The sequence below is a fragment of the Dipodomys ordii genome, unplaced genomic scaffold, assembly GCF_000151885.1.
Source record: "Dipodomys ordii isolate 6190 unplaced genomic scaffold, Dord_2.0 Scaffold2, whole genome shotgun sequence".
Lineage (NCBI taxonomy): Eukaryota > Metazoa > Chordata > Mammalia > Rodentia > Heteromyidae > Dipodomys > Dipodomys ordii.
Window position 1 is genome coordinate 18,041,098 of NW_012267218.1, and position 18,398 is coordinate 18,059,495.

Genomic DNA, 18,398 nt, shown 5'->3' on the forward strand with positions numbered 1-18,398 from the left:
TCTAAAGACAGTGCTGAGTCCCCTTCTGTATATTTATTTTAAATTACAACTGATTATTTGCTCACACATTTTCCAATTTTAAATTGTTTTGTCTTAAAAATAACAATAACAATAACAATTCTCATGTGCCTGATACTGTTTTGAAAGTATTTTGCATATACATTTGCTCCTGGAATTTGCCCAGAATACTTCCACTGAATAGAAAAATTAAATGATACCAAGTTAATTATATAAAATAATATAGTATTTGTGTATAACCTATGCACTTTAATCCATTCCTAGATTACTTACAATAATGAACTCAATGTATACTCAATGTATATATATATGTGTGTATATCTGTATATGTTTTATATATAAATCATTCACACACATATCTGTATATGTTCATGTTTTTCTGTATTTTGTAAATGAATTTTTCATCCATGGCTGGTTGAATTCATGGATGCAAAACACATAATACAAATGGCTTATTGTATTAATGTAAATCCAAACATATTTGGTTATTTTTTTAGTTTCTCTTTACTAGTATAATGAAATAGGATGAAGCTTTATCTATCTAATGTTATATTTAATTTAACAACTATTCAACAGTCGTTCCTTAAAAGAAATGTTTTATTGCTGCTTTATCTTGTGATCTAGTCTGTATGTTGTATATTGAATATTCTTTACTAAAGTTACCATTGCCTTCTCTAATGTGTCAAGTATTTGCTTTCCATCAAAGCCACATCTTGTGATGTCATTTATGATTGGAGGCATTTAATGTAGACTGCTAATAATTATTGGCCTTCTCCCAGATTATTGAAGTTACATAATGCTTTAGTGAAGTTTTGTGCTTTAGGAAGGAATTTTAAAATGTATTAGCATGTATGGCTGAGCTGGGAGTATGATTTAATTTCAGTACAAATCTTGAAAGGTAAAAGTGGCAGTCTCCATTTTATGACAAAAAGTTGTAGAGCTTGATCCACCTCATATTTAATGCATTCCTGTTACATAGCTGTGTGATACTGCCAGAGCCACTGGTTCTCAAGGTGTGAGGAAGCTGGAATACATCAGTGGGTTTTTTTCCATCAGTGTACTTTGAGCTTTATAGATGTATCACGATCCCGTTGGGTCAACTTCAGCACAGAAGAGACGCTTGGTAGGCTGGCTCCTGAGATCTACACCTCTTCCCCAATAAGCAGCCACCTTTCTGCTTTAAAATTAATTACTTACAATGTATACTAGATTATGTATATTTAACTTAAAAGTATAATTCTGTTTCTTCCAGAAGAATAAAAACCTGAGGTTATATTATTTCTCTGTTCCCTTCTGTTCTTAAAATGTCAATGATTCCAATAACTGGAAAGCATTACCCCATTGCCTGGGGTGTGTAGCTAATACCTTGAGCACTGGGAATGTAATTGTGGAGGCTAGATGCATCATTAATGGACTCTTGAATGTGCTGCTTTATTTGGTTTCTTTATACCATGACTATGGTCCACAAGAGTAATGCATAATTTTAAAGAAAAAATATATTAATCTCTTTTGACAATTTACATTGTCTATTGCTTTTAATAAATGTCAGGACACATAGAGTAATATTGAACAGAAACACACAGTAATTGAGTTAAAGGAGCCTAAAGCTAAAGGCTTCTTTGCAAACCAGAATCATTAATTCACTGTATTCTGCTGCCAATCCTACTCTGTCCAGTGCTATATGTTGCTGTATTTCCATCCTGTTTCCATAGCTTTCTACTCCATTATCAGTCAACCTGACATAATGTGAATGAGATATTTTATAGTAAAAGTTCTGGAAAAGCATAGTGAATTCTAAAGTGGATCCTTAACATTCCTGTGAAGTGTCAAATGACTAGATGTGTGTTGATCATGCACACCAAGATGGATGTGTTGATCAATTCACCTTTTAAATATGAATAAAGAAATACGATACCTGATTTCTTGGTACCTTTTGTACTACTTCCTTTGTAGTCTTTCCAACCAGTGATATGGCTGTTTAAGGAGGCTAAATACTTTAAAAAAAAATTCTGCTCTGATAACCAAGAAATCAGGTATCTTATTTCTTTGGCGCTGTAGCTCAAGTGGTAGAGTGCTAGCCTTGAGCTGAAGAGCTGAGGGACAGCGCCCAGGCCCAGAGTTCAGGCCCCACGACTGGACCAAAAAAAAAAAAAAAAGAGTCTTGGCAAAAACTGTGGTCATATTATAGTACCCTACCTGTGCCATAGAAATGAAAAGTAGAACTGAGCGAAAGAAAGCAGCTAGATTCTTCAATCCCCGTCTTTCTTTTTAAATTTTTTTTTTTTTTTTTGTCGGTCATGGGGCTTGAACTCTGGGCCTGGGCGCTGTCCCTCAGCTCTTCAGCTCAAGGCCAGCGCTCTACCACTTGAGCTACAGCGCCACTTCCGGTTTTCTGGTGCTTTATTGGAGATAGGAGTCTCACGGTCTTTCCTGCCCGGGCTGGCTTTGAACCTCAATCCTCAGATCTCAGCCTCCTGAGTAGCTAGGATTACAGGCGTGAGCCACCAGCGCCCGGCTTAAAAAATTTGTTTAATTGTTATTGTAAAGGTGATATACAGATGGTATAGTTATATGTCAAGTAATGAATATATTTCTTTCTGGACAATGTTACCCCTTATCTCAATCTCTCCCCGTTTTCCCCTCCCACAAGTTGTTGTATAGTTCATTTTCAGCATAGTATTTAGTAAGACTCACTGCTGCATTTGTTCACCTTTTGTTCCTCTATTTCTGTGCCCACCTTACCCTTCTACAGACAAATGAATGAAAAAATGACCAAAAAAGAAAAAAAGAAAAAGGAAAGAAAAACAACAAAAGAAAAAAGCTTTTGTTTCCATTTCTTGAAATATAATAATAAATATTATGTAAAATATAATATAAATATATTGTAATAAGTATAAAATATTATCTTATATGATCAATGCACAGAGACATTACACCTCTGTGTTCTTCCCATAAGAGAATCCTCCTTCAGTCTCACTGTATGTGAATGTCTAGAGTCCTGTATAATTTATCATGTCCCTGTGCATTTTAGATCTAACTTCCACATATGAGAGAAAACATATGCCATCCGTTTCTGTACTTCGTTTACCTTACTAACATGATTTGTTCTAGGTCCATCCATCTTTTTATGGAACTTTCTTCCCCTATGACTATATTACATAATGAGTTAATACCATTTTACTTTGATTGGAGCCAATCAAAGTAAAACACCAGGGCTGCTGTCGTTTTCACCAAGAAATCTTTTATTTACTAATGTTGACAGGGGCACATGTGACCACAGCATTTTGTGAGGCAGTTGAATTGCTGTTTATATTCGACAACAAACCAGAGAATGCTAAGGGAATCAGGAACAACAGAGGAGCAGAGCTGCTCTACAGCCCTTTTCTCCCCAATCATTTGTTCTGAGGGTTGAACAAACAAGATTATTCATTATAATGAGGGGCTCTAATTGTACTCAAGTGTCACAATATTATGTTATTTCTACTCTCTAGAGGCCTCACCTGTGTCCTTTTGGCATGTATCTGTTTGTAGTAGTCACTTCCCAGCAGTGTTCAGTGACCACATTTCCTCAGCACAGATTAATCATTCTTAACATTGCAAATGTATGCATTTAAACCAAGCCTCTAACAAATATGCATTTGATAGGTAGGTGGAGAAGGCAATTTTGCCATTAAAGTATCAAAGGTAGAGAGACAGTCCTGGCTGTTGACATCAAAAAAACTCCTGAAACAAGTCAGAGTAATGCTAATGTGTATATAATTTTTTATTAGTAACAGTATGGAGAAAGGTATACTTAAGTCCTTGGCCATACAAGTGAGAACATGCTGTGTTAGAGAAGAAGATAGGAAAGCAAAACCCTATAGATACGGCTTTAATAATAACTGAGACAATCTCAGGCAAACATTTGAAGTCTTTGAGCCTTACATCTTCATGTATTTATTGTAGAATTAAATATAGCAGTGTGGAATAGAAAACTCTTTCCAACTCTGAAGTCTCCAGTTCTCTGAGTTGAATTTTGCATATGGAAACTGTTCTTTCTGTTAATCCAGTCCTGTTAGGATTATCAAAATGTACTACATATTTTGTCTTAGTCAAGAAGTAGTCAAAGACCTAAGCTAGGTTCATTTAGCTATTCTCAGAATATCATTTTGAGTGGATTATGTAAAGATTAGAGGTGCCCAGAATAAATTGTCCATTAGTTCATGCTACTATATCTGCCTACCCTGCTCTAGTTGTTATTCTTTTTAGAGTCAGAATCCTTTTTTTTTTCCTGAGTATGTTAATTACTCTATAGCTTTCTAATACTTTTGTTTTCTTTTTGTCGGTTGTGGGTCCTGAACTCTGGGCCTGGGCACTGTCCCTCAGCTCAACGCTAGTGCTCTACCACTTGACCATAGCACCATTTTCACCTTTTTCTGCTTATGTGGTACTGAGGAATCGACCCCAGGGCCTCCTTCATGCAAGGCAAGCACTCTACCACTGAGCTACCTTCCCTGCCCCGCTTTTTAATACATTTTATAGGTTTATCAGTTAGCAACTGGTTGGTATCAGTTAACAAGTTCTGGTACCAAACTGTGCACACATCACTTCTTAAGCTCATGATTCTTTCTCTGATTTGAGATTGTCACTGGGCTCAGCAGGGCATTTTGTATGGACTCTGTTGGGTTCCTGGCTGAGTCATCTATAGTCAGATTCAGTGCCCTGGGCAGTTGTGTTTCTGGGCATTTACCAGTCATCTGCAGGGACACCATTCAGCATGGTAGGAGTAGGAAGATTCCTGGACCATGTGTCTTTTACCATCTAGCAAGTTGCCCTGGGTCTTTTCATAGAGTAATGCAGGGTTCCTTGTGGAAAAGTAGAAACGTGAACGGCCTCTTGAAGCCTCAATGCAGGTTGGCACAGAGTTGCTTCTGCTGTGTCCTGTTTCCTGAGTCGACTCAAGTGGCAGCCAAGATGCAGGAAATGGAACAATAGATATGCATGCCATCTTTACAGAAGTAGCTGTAACATCTCAAGACAAAGAAGTAAAATACAAAGAGGAAGAATAATTAACCATCTGCTATATACACTCAGTTCTTTTCACTACATTATTGCTAAAGAACTGGATATACCATGTAGCCCAGGTGGTAGGGCACCTGCCACTGAGCATAAAACATCAGGTATGCAGTTCGAATCCCAGTCTCTGACAAAAACAAAAAGCATCCCCTAAAACATTGACTTGTACCTCTATCATTGAGTTAACTGATACGGGAAAGTCTTAGGAGTCAGTCAGTCCCTCTAAGCAACATAGAATAAATCTCTTACTTCTCCTTAATGGCAGCTCATTGTATCTTACGGGAGTTGCTTGCCGCTCCTCTGCAGCCTTCTCAACTACAAGTCTCAAAGGGCTGTCACCATTAATTGTATCGTCTGCTGCACTACTTAAGAGTCAGTGTGTCACCTGACAAGCTATGTATGACATATACCAGTGAGGCTTTTCCCCCATTATATTACTTCTTCTTGGTGTATCTGTTGTAGCATTCGCTAAAATAATCTCCATTTACCTTTGTAGCAAAGATATATGTGGGGACTGGGAAGGTGGCTCAGTGGTAGAGCACTTGCCTTGCATGTCTGAGGCCCTGGGTTCAATTCCTCATCACCACATAAGCAAAAAGAAAAAAACCCGGAAGTGGCACTGTGGCTCAAGTGGTAGAGCGTTAGCCTTGAGCTGAAGAGCTGAGGGACAGCGCCCAGGCCCACAATTCAGGCCTCACGACCAGACCTCCCCCCCCCAAAAAAAAAGATATGTATGTATGTGTGTGTGTGTGTGTGTGTGTGTGTGGGTACTCTATATCATTCACAGAGTAAGGCAAATGCTAATTCTAACATGCGATGATGTAGGTGGTTCTAGTCAGTTTTTATCCAAGTTCTGACTCAGCCCAGACTCCTTTAGGTTTGTAAGATCTAATAAGATCATAGCACAGGGTGGTATAGCTGCAGGCAGAAAATTCTGCTTGCCAAATGTATTTTCCTTTATAGTGAGTTCATAAATTAAGGCAGGTCCCTGAGCCACTGTGCCTGTATGCATATATTACAACAGATCTCCCTTTGATTGGGCACCTTCCCTTCTAGCCACTAATTTCTCTGAGATGATGCCAAACTCCTGGGCCTATACCACTTTAACATTCCCTACCTCTCCATGTCAAATGATAATTAATATGACTTTACAGTTGAGGTGGTACTCTTCTTCCATTAATAATACCCATTATTTCTAGGTGTTTTAACGAGTTTAAAAATTGACTCTGGGGGTGGAACTTGGCTTGGAAGCTTATTTTAAAGTGAATAGTTTGTTTTTAATTTTTTCCTTTTTTAGTGAGCTTTGCTTTTAAAAGAAATTTTGTGTTGCTTTTGAGTTATACATGTATTGGACAAAATTCCTAAAATAAGTATCATTTTGGATATATAATTCATTTTGATATCAGTCTGCAGTATCTCATAGAGCTGAGACCTCCCAGGGGTTTTTAACCTGTCATTTGTGTGGCAGAATAGAGCTCTGTTGTATTGCTTCAATTGCCCTCAGATTGGGATTTTTTTTTACACTGTTTCTCACAACTCTACCCCAAATTTTCTTTTTATGCCAGAGCATTTAAACGTTCTTACTGAATTGTTTCTTGTGATAAGACACAATCCATTTTTACATCTCATTTTTATGGATGTCTTATTTTTCTATTGTAGACTTGGTAGAAGAGACACAAAGGAAAGACGAAGAAATGGAATCACTGCAGGTATAGTAAATTCTCAAGTAGGGCATGTATTCTCATGATTAAAAATACTTGGTTTTTGCTCTGTTATCCTTTTTATTGCTATAAAGTAGACCAGAAAATGCCATGTGAAGGGTTGAAAGTTGAAATTGGAATTTGCTTCCTTTAGCAGTCTCTGAGAACACCTACAATGTAAAGCAGGAAGCCAGCTCAGCCTTTAGGCTACTCTTGAAAGGAACCACTATGTCTTTGCCAAGTATAGTAGGAGCTTCAGCATCAGGAAAAGAATGCAGAATCCTTCAAAAGTCATGTCCTCCAAATCAAGGCTTATAAGTGGTAATGGATTGATGGAATCTACATTTTTCAAGTGAAAATCAAGCATATTCTTCTAGTCCCTGAATGTTATCCTGATAGGAATCTTAACACTTATATGGAGCTTAACATTTGCCTTAGAGCCAGTCACCAAGTGGCTTACACCTATAATTGTAGCTACTAAAGAGGTTAAGATTTGAGTATCTCAGTCCAAAGCCAGCGTGGGCAGAAAAGCCCGTTAACTGGAGACTTTTATCTCCAGTTAACTACAAGAAAGCCAGAAGTATAACTGTGGCTCAAGGGTAAAGAATTTAGCTTGAGCCAGAGAAGCTCAGGGACAGTTCAAACCCCAGGATTGACAGTTTTTTGTTTTTGTTTTTTTTTTGTTTTTTGCTTTGGCTAGCCTCTCAATTTACCATGGATTTATGCACACTTCTTGAACTAGAAAATTATGTTTGAAAGATTCTGCTAGAATTTTAATTGACATTTCCATGGTATGAACAATTGATGTTTAGTTGGCATCTGACAGAAGTTCTCTTCCTTTTACATTGGGTTAACTCAAAAGAGGATAACTCAAATGTCTATCTTTATTAGAGAAAACATAATCAGTTTTACTCACATGACAGAACCAATTCACTTAATGTCATGTTGGAGCTTACAAATAGTAAATAATTTGGACATTTAGAGTTCTCTTCATGGGCCTTGAGGCAGGACTAGAGGGTGAGATAATGAGCTGGCTTGGGTGCTTTAGGGATGAAGGTATTTGTTTCTGATAAATGGAGGATGGCCAAATGAAGTCCAAAGGAGCAGGAAAAATATTTTATGATTGGAGATTTTTCTGTTTTGACCCTTAATGACATTAATAGAAAATTGTGTAATTGACCTGAAGATGTTGTTGTTACAGTTTTGGATATGCAATAAAAGTGGCACATGATAGCTTCAGTTTTGCAATTCTTTTTAGTCTCTTGCATTATATTTAGGCCTAAGAAGAAAGAGCACTAGTTTGGTGTAAGGCTATGAAAAATCTGAAGTATATTGCAGATTCTATTTCTGCTTATCCCGATGAAATTAATATCAGCAGTGCTTATTCCAAAATGAAAAGCTGTATTTACACTAAATGTGTATATTGAGAAAATAATACAATCTTATTAGGCATTTTCGTTATGTGTTCTGATTGCCATTGGCTCCAGAATATCACATATAAACATATTTATTGAGCACAGATAGTCTTTCAAATGACATTATAAATAGTTGTTATCTCATTTCTTGCACAATACAGATTTTGCAACAGTAGTCCCATTAAATTGAATAGTCAATGTTGCTTCTCAAATATTTATTAAGTATTGGCACCATTTTCTTCCTACACGTCCAGCCAGTGCAATAAAAGGCACCAGCCAACCAGCTCTGGGCATTTATGGATGTAGAATGTGCTGTACAGTGCTCTACGACAGAACAGTTAAATGTTGGCACATTGTAATGGTGATTAATATCTCATACTAAAACTCTATTGAGAAGAGAGGAAACTAACACCTCTCAGAGTGAGGGGAGTTCAGAGTCACATCCCAGAAAGCCTTTAATGGAAAGTCTAGAGGAAGATCCATAGACAGTGCATGAATCCCTGAGTTTCTGTATTGAGATATATGTGTTATGTATGAAAGTTTGGAGGCTACTAGAAGACTAGTAAAAAATTAGTATGTAGGTTGAGTTCTTAAAGTAGCACAACAGTACAATTCTGAGAAAATGGACATTTTCTAGAAAATGATGACAGTAAGGATTGGAGGTTAAAAACGTAAGTCCTGGCTCTGCTTCTGATTCGCTAGATAACCTTATAAAACTTAAATTAATTTTGGTGTGCCTATTTTCCCATCTGTAATATCACATCATGAAACAGTCTTCCACAAGTGTTTAGTGTAGGTTAGATTGTCCTAGAAGAGAGAGCTAAATATTTAATTCTAATGTAAAATATTAGCAAATCCTCATGTCTCCAAACTGGGATGATTTTATGTATTCCTTGCCGGCTTAGAATCGTTCATAATTATATGTATAAGGTATTCTATTCACTCTTGGAATGAATAATCACTGAGCAATGATACTATGTGTGGCACTGTAGCAAGTAGAAGGGTCTATGGACAAGCTCCATGTACCAGATTACTTCTTGTCCTTTATTGCAGACTTATCAGATACCAGTATTAAATGAGTGTTTAAAATAAATGTTGAGAAATGGCATTAGAGGTCATGTATAATAGGAACACTTAAGTTGTGTGAGTACAATAGGAAGTACATCAGTCCTGTCATAGGAACATCTGTCTTTGCTATTGGAGGTAGGTTGAAATTGAATGGGAGTTCAACATAATTGAAGGTTGATAGGCTAAGTGGAGTTGGAGTGACAATCTAAGTTAGCTTCCTAAAGGAAACCAGTGTTTAAGTGGCAAGTAAGAGTTATCTAAGCAAATTTGGCCTGTATGTAAAAAAAGTTTTAGGTCCCAGAAAGGATGTGGAAAGTCTTATGTGAAGGAAAGAGCAATTTCACACTTCAGGGCCTGAAAGAAGTGCACTGTAGGGGGCTGGGAAGGTGGCTCAGCGGTAGAGTGCTTGTCTTGAATGCATGAGGCCCTGGGTTCGATTCCTCAGCACCACATAAGCAAAAAGAAAAAAGCCGGAAGTGGCGCTGTGGCTCAAGTGGTAGAGCGCTAGCCTTGAACTGAAGAGCTGAGGGACAGCGCCCAGGCCCAGAGTTCAGGCTCCACAACCGGACCCCCCCCCAAAAAAAAGAGGTGCACTGTATGGAATGGAGCACCTAAAAGAGGAGTTTGTAAAATAGGAGTTTGTGAAATACAGCTACTGTGGATGCAAAGTCAGTGAAAGGTTTGGAAAATAACAAAAGAAAGGTCAGATTTGCAGTTTGAATAGGTGACCGGCTATCAAGTTGAAAGTAACTGGGAGCAGATGAGACTAAAGCCAGCAGCACAATGAGCCACCTGGTTGTTTATGAGACTCTTGGTTAGAGCAGGCAGTGCCCTGGGTTGGGTAGCAGCGGGCAGTTTTAAGAGTAGTGATGGCTTCTTAATATTTTTTAGGATATATTTATGTTTGTTTTAAAGAAACTTTAAGTTTGGTGCTTAGGAAGTAAAATGAAAAAAATAAGAATGCTCTTTGCTTTCTTTTTTTGAGCAATTTCATCAGTGTTTGTGCTCATCAGTGGGAAGGGGAGTCGATGAGTTCAATTTCTCTCTTTGTCAGTGCCTAGTCAGCAGTGACAGTAGGGTAATAGGGGAAATCATATAAGTCTTGCACTCAGGGGACTTTAAAGGAGCATGCAGAATTCCGTGTTATCAAATCTGGTGTCAGTAAAAGGTATAGTAGCAGTTAACTCTCAGGGGAAGGATGTAGGATGAGATAAAATGAAAGCCTAGGCCAAAGAAAAAGTCATTAGAACAGAATAAACATTTGCCCTATCTCTTCTGTTATGGGTTTTGGTTTTAAACCAAAAAAATTACTACCTACCGAGTGTTAAATTTTTGTCGTTCTCATGAAATAACTCTCCTTATGTGTAATTTTCCCAAATACTCACCACTGAACACAAGTCCTTACCATAGTTGGTGTTCAGTAAATTTCTGTGGACTGACAAAATGAATGCCACACTACTAGTCTCTTATTTAATCAAACATCTGATCCTGGATCTCTTCAAGTTTCAATCATTAAAGACTGGTTCTTGTCCAAGAGTTTTTTGTTTGTAGGGTCTTGCCATTATCCCAGGCAAAGCTCAAACTGGTGATCTGACTTTGCCTCCTCTGTGCTGAGCTTTATAGATATGTATCACCATGACAGTCCTAGAATTCATTTTGTGGGTGAGACTTCCATGTAATACTATCCTTTTGTGGCTATGTGAGCGCGCGTGCGCGCACGCACGCACGCACACACGCACACACGCACGCACACACACACACACACACACACACACACACACCATTATCTCTTTTTCACAGTTCTACCTTTCCCCTCCAGCTCTGCTTTCCATCCCTTCTACAAGGTACTTTTGAAAGAAAAGTTTGTAAGAGAGTAACTTGTAACTTGGTGAGGAGCAGTGGAAAGGTTAAGATGGCAGGGGCAAAGGGATGGGCAGCAAGGAGGAGAATGTTCTCCATCTTACAACAAATCACAAACAACAGAGACAAATACATTTGACAGTGACAGTTACAATGCAGCTGGTAATTACCCAAATTTTTCATTGCAGCTTAACTTTGCCTGGCTTATTTTTTGTGACATTTCTTGCAGTTACATTGTGTGCTGCCCTTCTTAAAAACACAGCAATGTCTTTGACTCTAAATGTGCCATGCCTTATCAGAGTTCTATTTGAATATGAGTTTGAGGAACATTGACACAAACAAATCCCTTCTTTAATCCTCTTGAGATCATAGGAAACACTTAAAATAGGCACAAAAAGTTATCCATTTTCCCTCAATTTATTGAAATGTATTCGGTGACTTGGCACCTTGCTTGCAATGGCTGGTAATGTTGGCACTGCTGCTTTATTTTCATTTTTCCCCAAAATACCAACTTACATAGTTCACGTTTAAGTGATTATTGTTTTTTCCCCATGTTACTTTGTTTGCCCCAACATGCACTAAAAAGATACTCTGCTTAAGAAAAGCTGGATGGTGCTGTCTATAAAGATCACCATGCCCAGGAGCTGAACAACTTACGTGCCCCTCTTTTTTGCTAACTTAACAGTTTTCTTTCTTTATAATTTATTTCAAATGAACCAAACATAGGTAATGGTGAACATATTTTTTCCCTTCATTTTCCTTTGGCAAGGCTGTGAGTAAAAGATCTGTGGCAGTAAGAATACTAACGTCATAGAACTGTTGAGAGGATTGTGATAAGAAATTTGGAAACCTTTGTGTCTGGCCAGGTATTCAATTAAGTTTTAATTGTACACACGGACTGTTGATTTGCATCTATCATGTGTGCATAATGCTGTATGCTGGAGATGTAGCAGAAAACAAATCCTACACTGACCCTGTCCTCAAAGAGTGCCTTTTTCCTTCTTTCTTTGTCCCCTCCCCTTCTGTTTCCCACATCTCCCTGAACAGCTGTGTAACTTAAAAGTCTTACCTGGGACAGAATATGCTAAAGAAAGTATCATGTCTTTGGGTAGCTAAAGATGTAGCTAAATGTAGAGGGAGTAAAAAGAAGGAGCAATGTGACAATAATAAGACTGATTATTAACTAAATATGAATATCTCCTTTTCTTAAGGGAAGAAAAGAAGAATTTTAGTTGGAGCACCTATAAATTAAAAGTTGCTGCAGGTATTTCTGGTATTTTTGGTCATTAGGAATTTCATTAGAAATAGACTGAATCTTTTGTTTACTAAAATAGCAGTTATAAAATAAGGTTCTCTTGTCTGTGTGTGGTATGTGTGTGTGTGTGTATATATATATCTCTATATATTCATTTACGCACACACTGGGATAGAACCCAGTTCCCTCACATGTTCAAGGCAGGCATTCCACAGTTTAGCTTACCCCTGGCTCAGAGTTAAAAAAAAAATTATGGCACTCATAAAGCTCTGTCGTGAAGGATATAGAATAGCATTAATGCCAGGCAGTTTTTCAGATGCCCTATGATTACATTTAATTTCTCCAGTAGGGGGCTCTTTAAAATACTCTGGAATGTTCTGTTTGAAGAGTTTGATTATTATTATGTCTTTGGAACTACTTTACATTTGGAGGGGAACATGTTGGATTTTGGTTTTGTTATCCCAATGGTGCTTAGGCAAAATGTTTTAAATGAGCAAGATAATCTTTTCCCCAGAGATTAATGGAGAATGCCAGTGTAGAGTTGACAGACAGATTATTGAAGATAACATGGCAAGGAAAGAAAAAAAGAAATGTGATTGACACAGGTGAATAAACTGCCCTGGCGGAAACTGACAAGATAGTTCATTAATACTCAGAGGACCCAGTAAATGGCCATCAAAGAAGTGGACTTGTGACATACCACCTGGACCATTTCCAGAATGTTCCTGTCAATCATTTCTGCCAGACTGTGGAATGCACATGACTTGTACATTCAATTTACGTAAATGGCTTACGGATTTTAGAGATTGTACTTACAATGTGGATGTATTCTTGAAATAATACAATAGGGTGAAGAGAGGTAGATCAGGATGTGTCTCTTCAGAGTTACTGGTCAAAGGGCAGAGTGAGGGTGAAATCGGATACTCTGCTCTCACACAGCTTCTTGGGAAGTTTTGGAACAATTCACTTCCCCTGAAATTCTTATTTGCTTGGGAAATACTAGCTAAAAACAATATATATTGATTCATTTCTCCATAGAACCTAGGCAAATAAGTTCAGATATCTCTGTCTTTTTCTGACATGTGACTTTTTTTTGTAAGTAATGGGACTTGAACTCAGGACCTGGGTGCTGTCCCTGAGCTTTTCTGCTCACTGGCAGTGCTTTACCACCTTGAGCCATAGCTCCTCTTCTGGTTTTCTGGAGGTTAATTGGAGATAAGAGTCTGATGGACTTTCCTGCCCTGGCTGGCTTTGAACTGTGAGCTTCAGATCTCAGCCTCTTGAGTAGCTAGGATTACAGGCATGAGCCACCAGCACCTGGCTGTGACTTTCTTTTTTATTCTGAGCATTATTAACTATGGGAAACATGGATGATTGCCCACCATCGAGGGGGGGGGGGCAACCCTTTGACACCTTCCGAGCAGGCAACTTAATGGCCAGCATCTCCCTTTTATCAAAAGATAGAGAAAACTTATCAAGCCTTAAATTTGGCACGAGGTCTCAGCAGACATAAAGCATTAGCCGTCTGCCTTAGGGGTCAAGCAGGATCTCAGCCATTTATATTTGCATACTTCAATTTACGACATAAAGAAGCCTCAGGAGAGTAGGAAACTAAACTCAGTTAAATAGATTCCTCTTGAAATGTTAGTGATCATTAAGTTTTATCATCCTATTTTACCTGAAATTTGCAAGTTAATTTTAATTCCAAATTTATGACAGAATAAAATTGAAAATAAAATATCCTGAGAGTATTCTTGATGTCTGAATATATAGAAGCTGATTGACTAGGCTATTTTCTTTTGAGAATAAGGAAGTTTCAAAGCATGCCTGGTTCTGTTTATCCAGTGGGATGAAAAGCAAAAGTCTTCAGGACTCAGCATTCTCCTTGAGTCCAGCGTCTAAAAATGCCTCTTAAAAGACAAATACCACTTTGAAAATTTATAAACGCAGAGATAAAGCTTAGTCTTTAGGAGCCCAAATTTTACTCTTTTGACAAACATCTTGGTAGTGAAAATGATCTGGGATATTTTTATAGCTTTTATCAATTGTTCCCGCAAGGGGAAGATTATTTGGTATATCTTCATAAGTCATCTCCTTAGCAGCTGATTTCTCAAGGTAGCACTTCCCACACAGCTCCCCATGGCATGTCAAAGTCCCAGCTCTACACACCTTGGGCACTGGCGATGATGGAAATAGCTGCTTTTCTTAGGAAAAAAGAAAAGCTACCTCAGCACACTATGATGTTTCACAGTGGTGTGCTAATCTAGCGTTTACCCCAGTCTCCAGAGTTAACAGTCACTCTACAATTTAGAGCAGTTTCATCTGCATTGTAGAATTGAAATGATCACTTAAATATATCACTTATATTTCCCCCATCACATCTCTAGGTCGATCTTAAGCTTTGAGGAGATAACCACCTTAAATCCATTTGGATTTGATAACAATGACACTTATGAAAATCAATATACTAAGTAATGTCTAGAGTGTACCACATATTTGAAAACATATACTTAGCACTAATACCTTTCTGGCTGAAACAATCTTTCATTGTTTCATAAAACAAAACAAATCTCTGATTTTTTTTTTTGTCCGTGGTAGGGTTTAAATTCAGGGCCTGGGCACTCTCCCTGAGCTTTATCCACCACTTTAAATTACAATGACACTTCTGATTTTTGGCCGTTAATTGGAGATCTGAGTCTCCCAGACTTTTCTGCCTTTGAACCATGATCCTCAGATCTCAGCTTCCTGAGTAGCTAAGCTCCTGGCTTTTCAAACTCTGATTTTTAAAGTATTCAAATAGTATCACTGAAAGATATTTTGTTCTTATCTCTAGAGTTGTCTCTCCTTCACCCCCTATCCCCAATCTCTAACTGATTTCCAGATTACAAGGAAATGCTATGGAAGATTTCTACAGTCTGGGAGATCACTAATTTGTCTCAATCTACTAACATACTTAATTTACATATGTTAAATCCTGTTTTAAGTCATCCCCCAATGTGATGGTCTTTGCATCAAAAAAGAAGAAAATGTTGCCTCTGAATTCTTAGGCAATGATATTAATAGCTACAGAGCAATTCTTATCATGCACGATGATACAAAGCTGTGTCATTCCTGTGGACACTACTGTTCTGATTTTAGAGATAAGAAGACTATTACTTGCTTAACCAGTATGAGACAAGGCTTGTGTCTGAATCTTTATCACTGTACATACTTCAGAAGCTATGGTGCATAGAATTTCTGCATCCTTTTCCCCTCTTGGTTTGTTTACTGTATTTTCTTATTATTCCTTCTCCCCCAGGGTGGTGGAGGGGCAGGGCGCTTGAACTCAGGGCTTGCATTTTGTCTCTGAGCATTTTCTCTCAAGGCTACATATTCCAGCTTTTTGATGGTTTAATTGGATATGAGTCTCATGGACTTTCTTTCTCAGGCTGGCTTCAAGCCTGGATCCTCTGATCTCAGCCTCCTGAGTAGCTAGGATTATAAGCATGACCCACTGGTGGCCCACTGATTATTATTCCATTTTTGTGACAATAATCCACATTAACGAAAGCAACTCAGTAATATACAGATTAATCATAGTGTGGTTAAAGTATTGACACTCAACTATCAAAAAAAACTAAGGAATAATTTTTAGAACACATTGAATGGGACAGACAATAATAGAAACTTGGTATTATTGAATCTTCTTTCTGCCTTATAACTTCGAAACAAATTACAAATCCTCAGACCCCCAATTTGCATATATACAAAATCTAGGACAATGTCAAGTATATTTGGCTATGAGCATGTGAGGAAGATTTTAATTCCTAGCAAAATTCGGAACAATCCAGCAACCTCAACCCTTCTAGGAAGGAGAAAGGATCGTTTTTCTTTTTCCATTCTGCACCTTTTCTTTTTGCTTATTCATCATGTTTTACATAAACAGACTGAAGAAAGTTGTTATTAAAGCCCTCCTCAGGCTTCTTCAATTTCAGTTTTAAACCAACTTCAGAATATTCTGGCAAAAAAATAAAGGCAACATTAGAAGGCTTCCATAAATTTTAAATTGTGCAAAAAGTGATAAAACTAAAATGCACTGGAAAATGACTAATAAGCATTTCCTCTTATGCTAATCAGTGATTATTTTGGTTTTTAAAAATTAGCCCTCAAGTGTTCTCTTTTGCAGAGACTCTGTTTTTATATGTATTATTCTACATTGGATTTGTGTTTTTAAAGTGTAAAGTCTTATTAGTGTGCTAGAAAATAACACTATATCTGTTAAGATTTCTGAATTTGCTCATGAAATGAAATGGAAAATATTACCTACGAAAGATTCAGTGTCTTAACAACATTCAGGATGTAATAGAAGTCCACAGTCTTGTTTTCACTGTTAGAAAAGAGCGAGTAAATATGTGACTAGTGAAGATAAGCCATATATAGGCTCATTGGTGAGTAGAACCCCCTGGAGACAGATCCAAAAAAACTGCAGAGTGGGGGAGGGGCAGCAACCTAGAAGTGTCATTTAATTTCTCAGTACTGCAGTTTACTTTTTCTCATCTTTTCTTCTGTCATTTCCCTGTGCTGTCCAATACCTGGGCTTAGTTGGCCTGGAGTTAGACTCAGTAAAAGTAAGAAGTTGCAACTTACAAAGAAACACATATGGCAGAAATACAATCCTTTTTGTTATGTGATGAAATAAATATAAAACTGTGTACAAATAGCATTGTTTATTCGAACATGCAAGTTTATTGTGATAAAGCATATGTGTTATTATACTGTGACTTGACATCTGTTAAAAACGAGATTCTGGAAGGAAAGAGGTTTTGGAACATTTTTCCAGCATCTCCCTTAAACTGTAACATCTCCCTTAACCTGTTTAACATGCAGCACACAAAATAGCCTGGATGATAATAATAAAAAAATTTAACTGTTTGTCCATCTAACTTCACCATGAGCATGTGGTTTTTTTCATCAGCTGTGTTTCCCCAGGGCTATCTCAAGGCAATGTTCCCTTTTAATTTCATTGTAAGAATCAGCACACCCCGATCACAGTCCTTGGGTCTTTTCTTCATTTATATCTAAGCAGGTTTGACATTGTCTAAAGTCAGACCCAGGGCCTGCCACCATGAATGTGAATGAATGGACTAATTAGATGTATGGAAAAGGAGAAAGAAAAGGATCAAAGAAGGAGGGAAAGAATTTGGAAGGAAGATAACAAAAGTTGGTGAAAGAAATACAGGACCAAAATGAGAAGCTTATGTAGACTGATGAGTAGTTTGGTTTCTGGGCATTTGTATTTATTCATATATATGCACTTTTAAATTATTTCAACATTTAAAAGTTGGATAAAAATATATTCTTATTCTCTCTCCCTCTCTTCGCTTCCTCCCTCTCTCTTTTCTTTTTCCTATCTTCTCTTTCTCTCTCTCTTGTCTCTCTCATGTTTCACCAAATCTTGTCCTGTGCAGAAAACTACAAGATTTTTCCATAGCATGTGAGGTGGGAAGTAATTCTTTAACAGATTCTTTTTTTTTTTTTATTGTAAAGATACTATACAGAGGGTTACAGTTACATGAGTGAGGTAATGAGTACACTTCCTCTTGAACATTTTTAACAGATTCTTATAACTTAGAAGTCCCTGCATTTCCTATAAAGTGATCGAATTCTGTGATCAGTTTTGCATGTTTTGTTCTCTTGCAACCAATTGCTTCTGGGAATTATTAAGCAGCCACAGACTATACACACACACACACACACACACACACACACACACACACATACACACACACACACACACACACACACACACATATATATGTAAGCAAATGATCAGGTTGGGTTCCAATAAAGCTTTATTTATGCACATTGAAGTTTGGATTTCATACAATTTTCACATCATGAAATATTAGTGTTAGTTTGATTTTGTTCAATATCGTAATACAAAGACCATTTCAAACTCATGGTCCTTGTACAAACAGTCTGGCTGGAGTTCTTCACTTTGCTGACTCCTGAAACTGTTTAATGATAATCATTTCAAAAAACGTTTGC

At 37.5% G+C, this 18,398-nt stretch overlaps 1 protein-coding gene across 1 annotated transcript in view; it reads left to right on the forward strand.

The window, feature by feature from the left end:
* The window catches only part of Cep128 (centrosomal protein 128kDa), a 294,901-nt gene that overhangs the window by 230,553 nt on the left and 45,950 nt on the right, over positions 1-18,398 (forward strand). Inside the window, exon 19 of the mRNA XM_013013420.1 lies at positions 6,733-6,782. Coding sequence (XP_012868874.1) covers positions 6,733-6,782 — 50 coding nt within the window. The remainder of the gene's footprint in view (positions 1-6,732; positions 6,783-18,398) is intronic.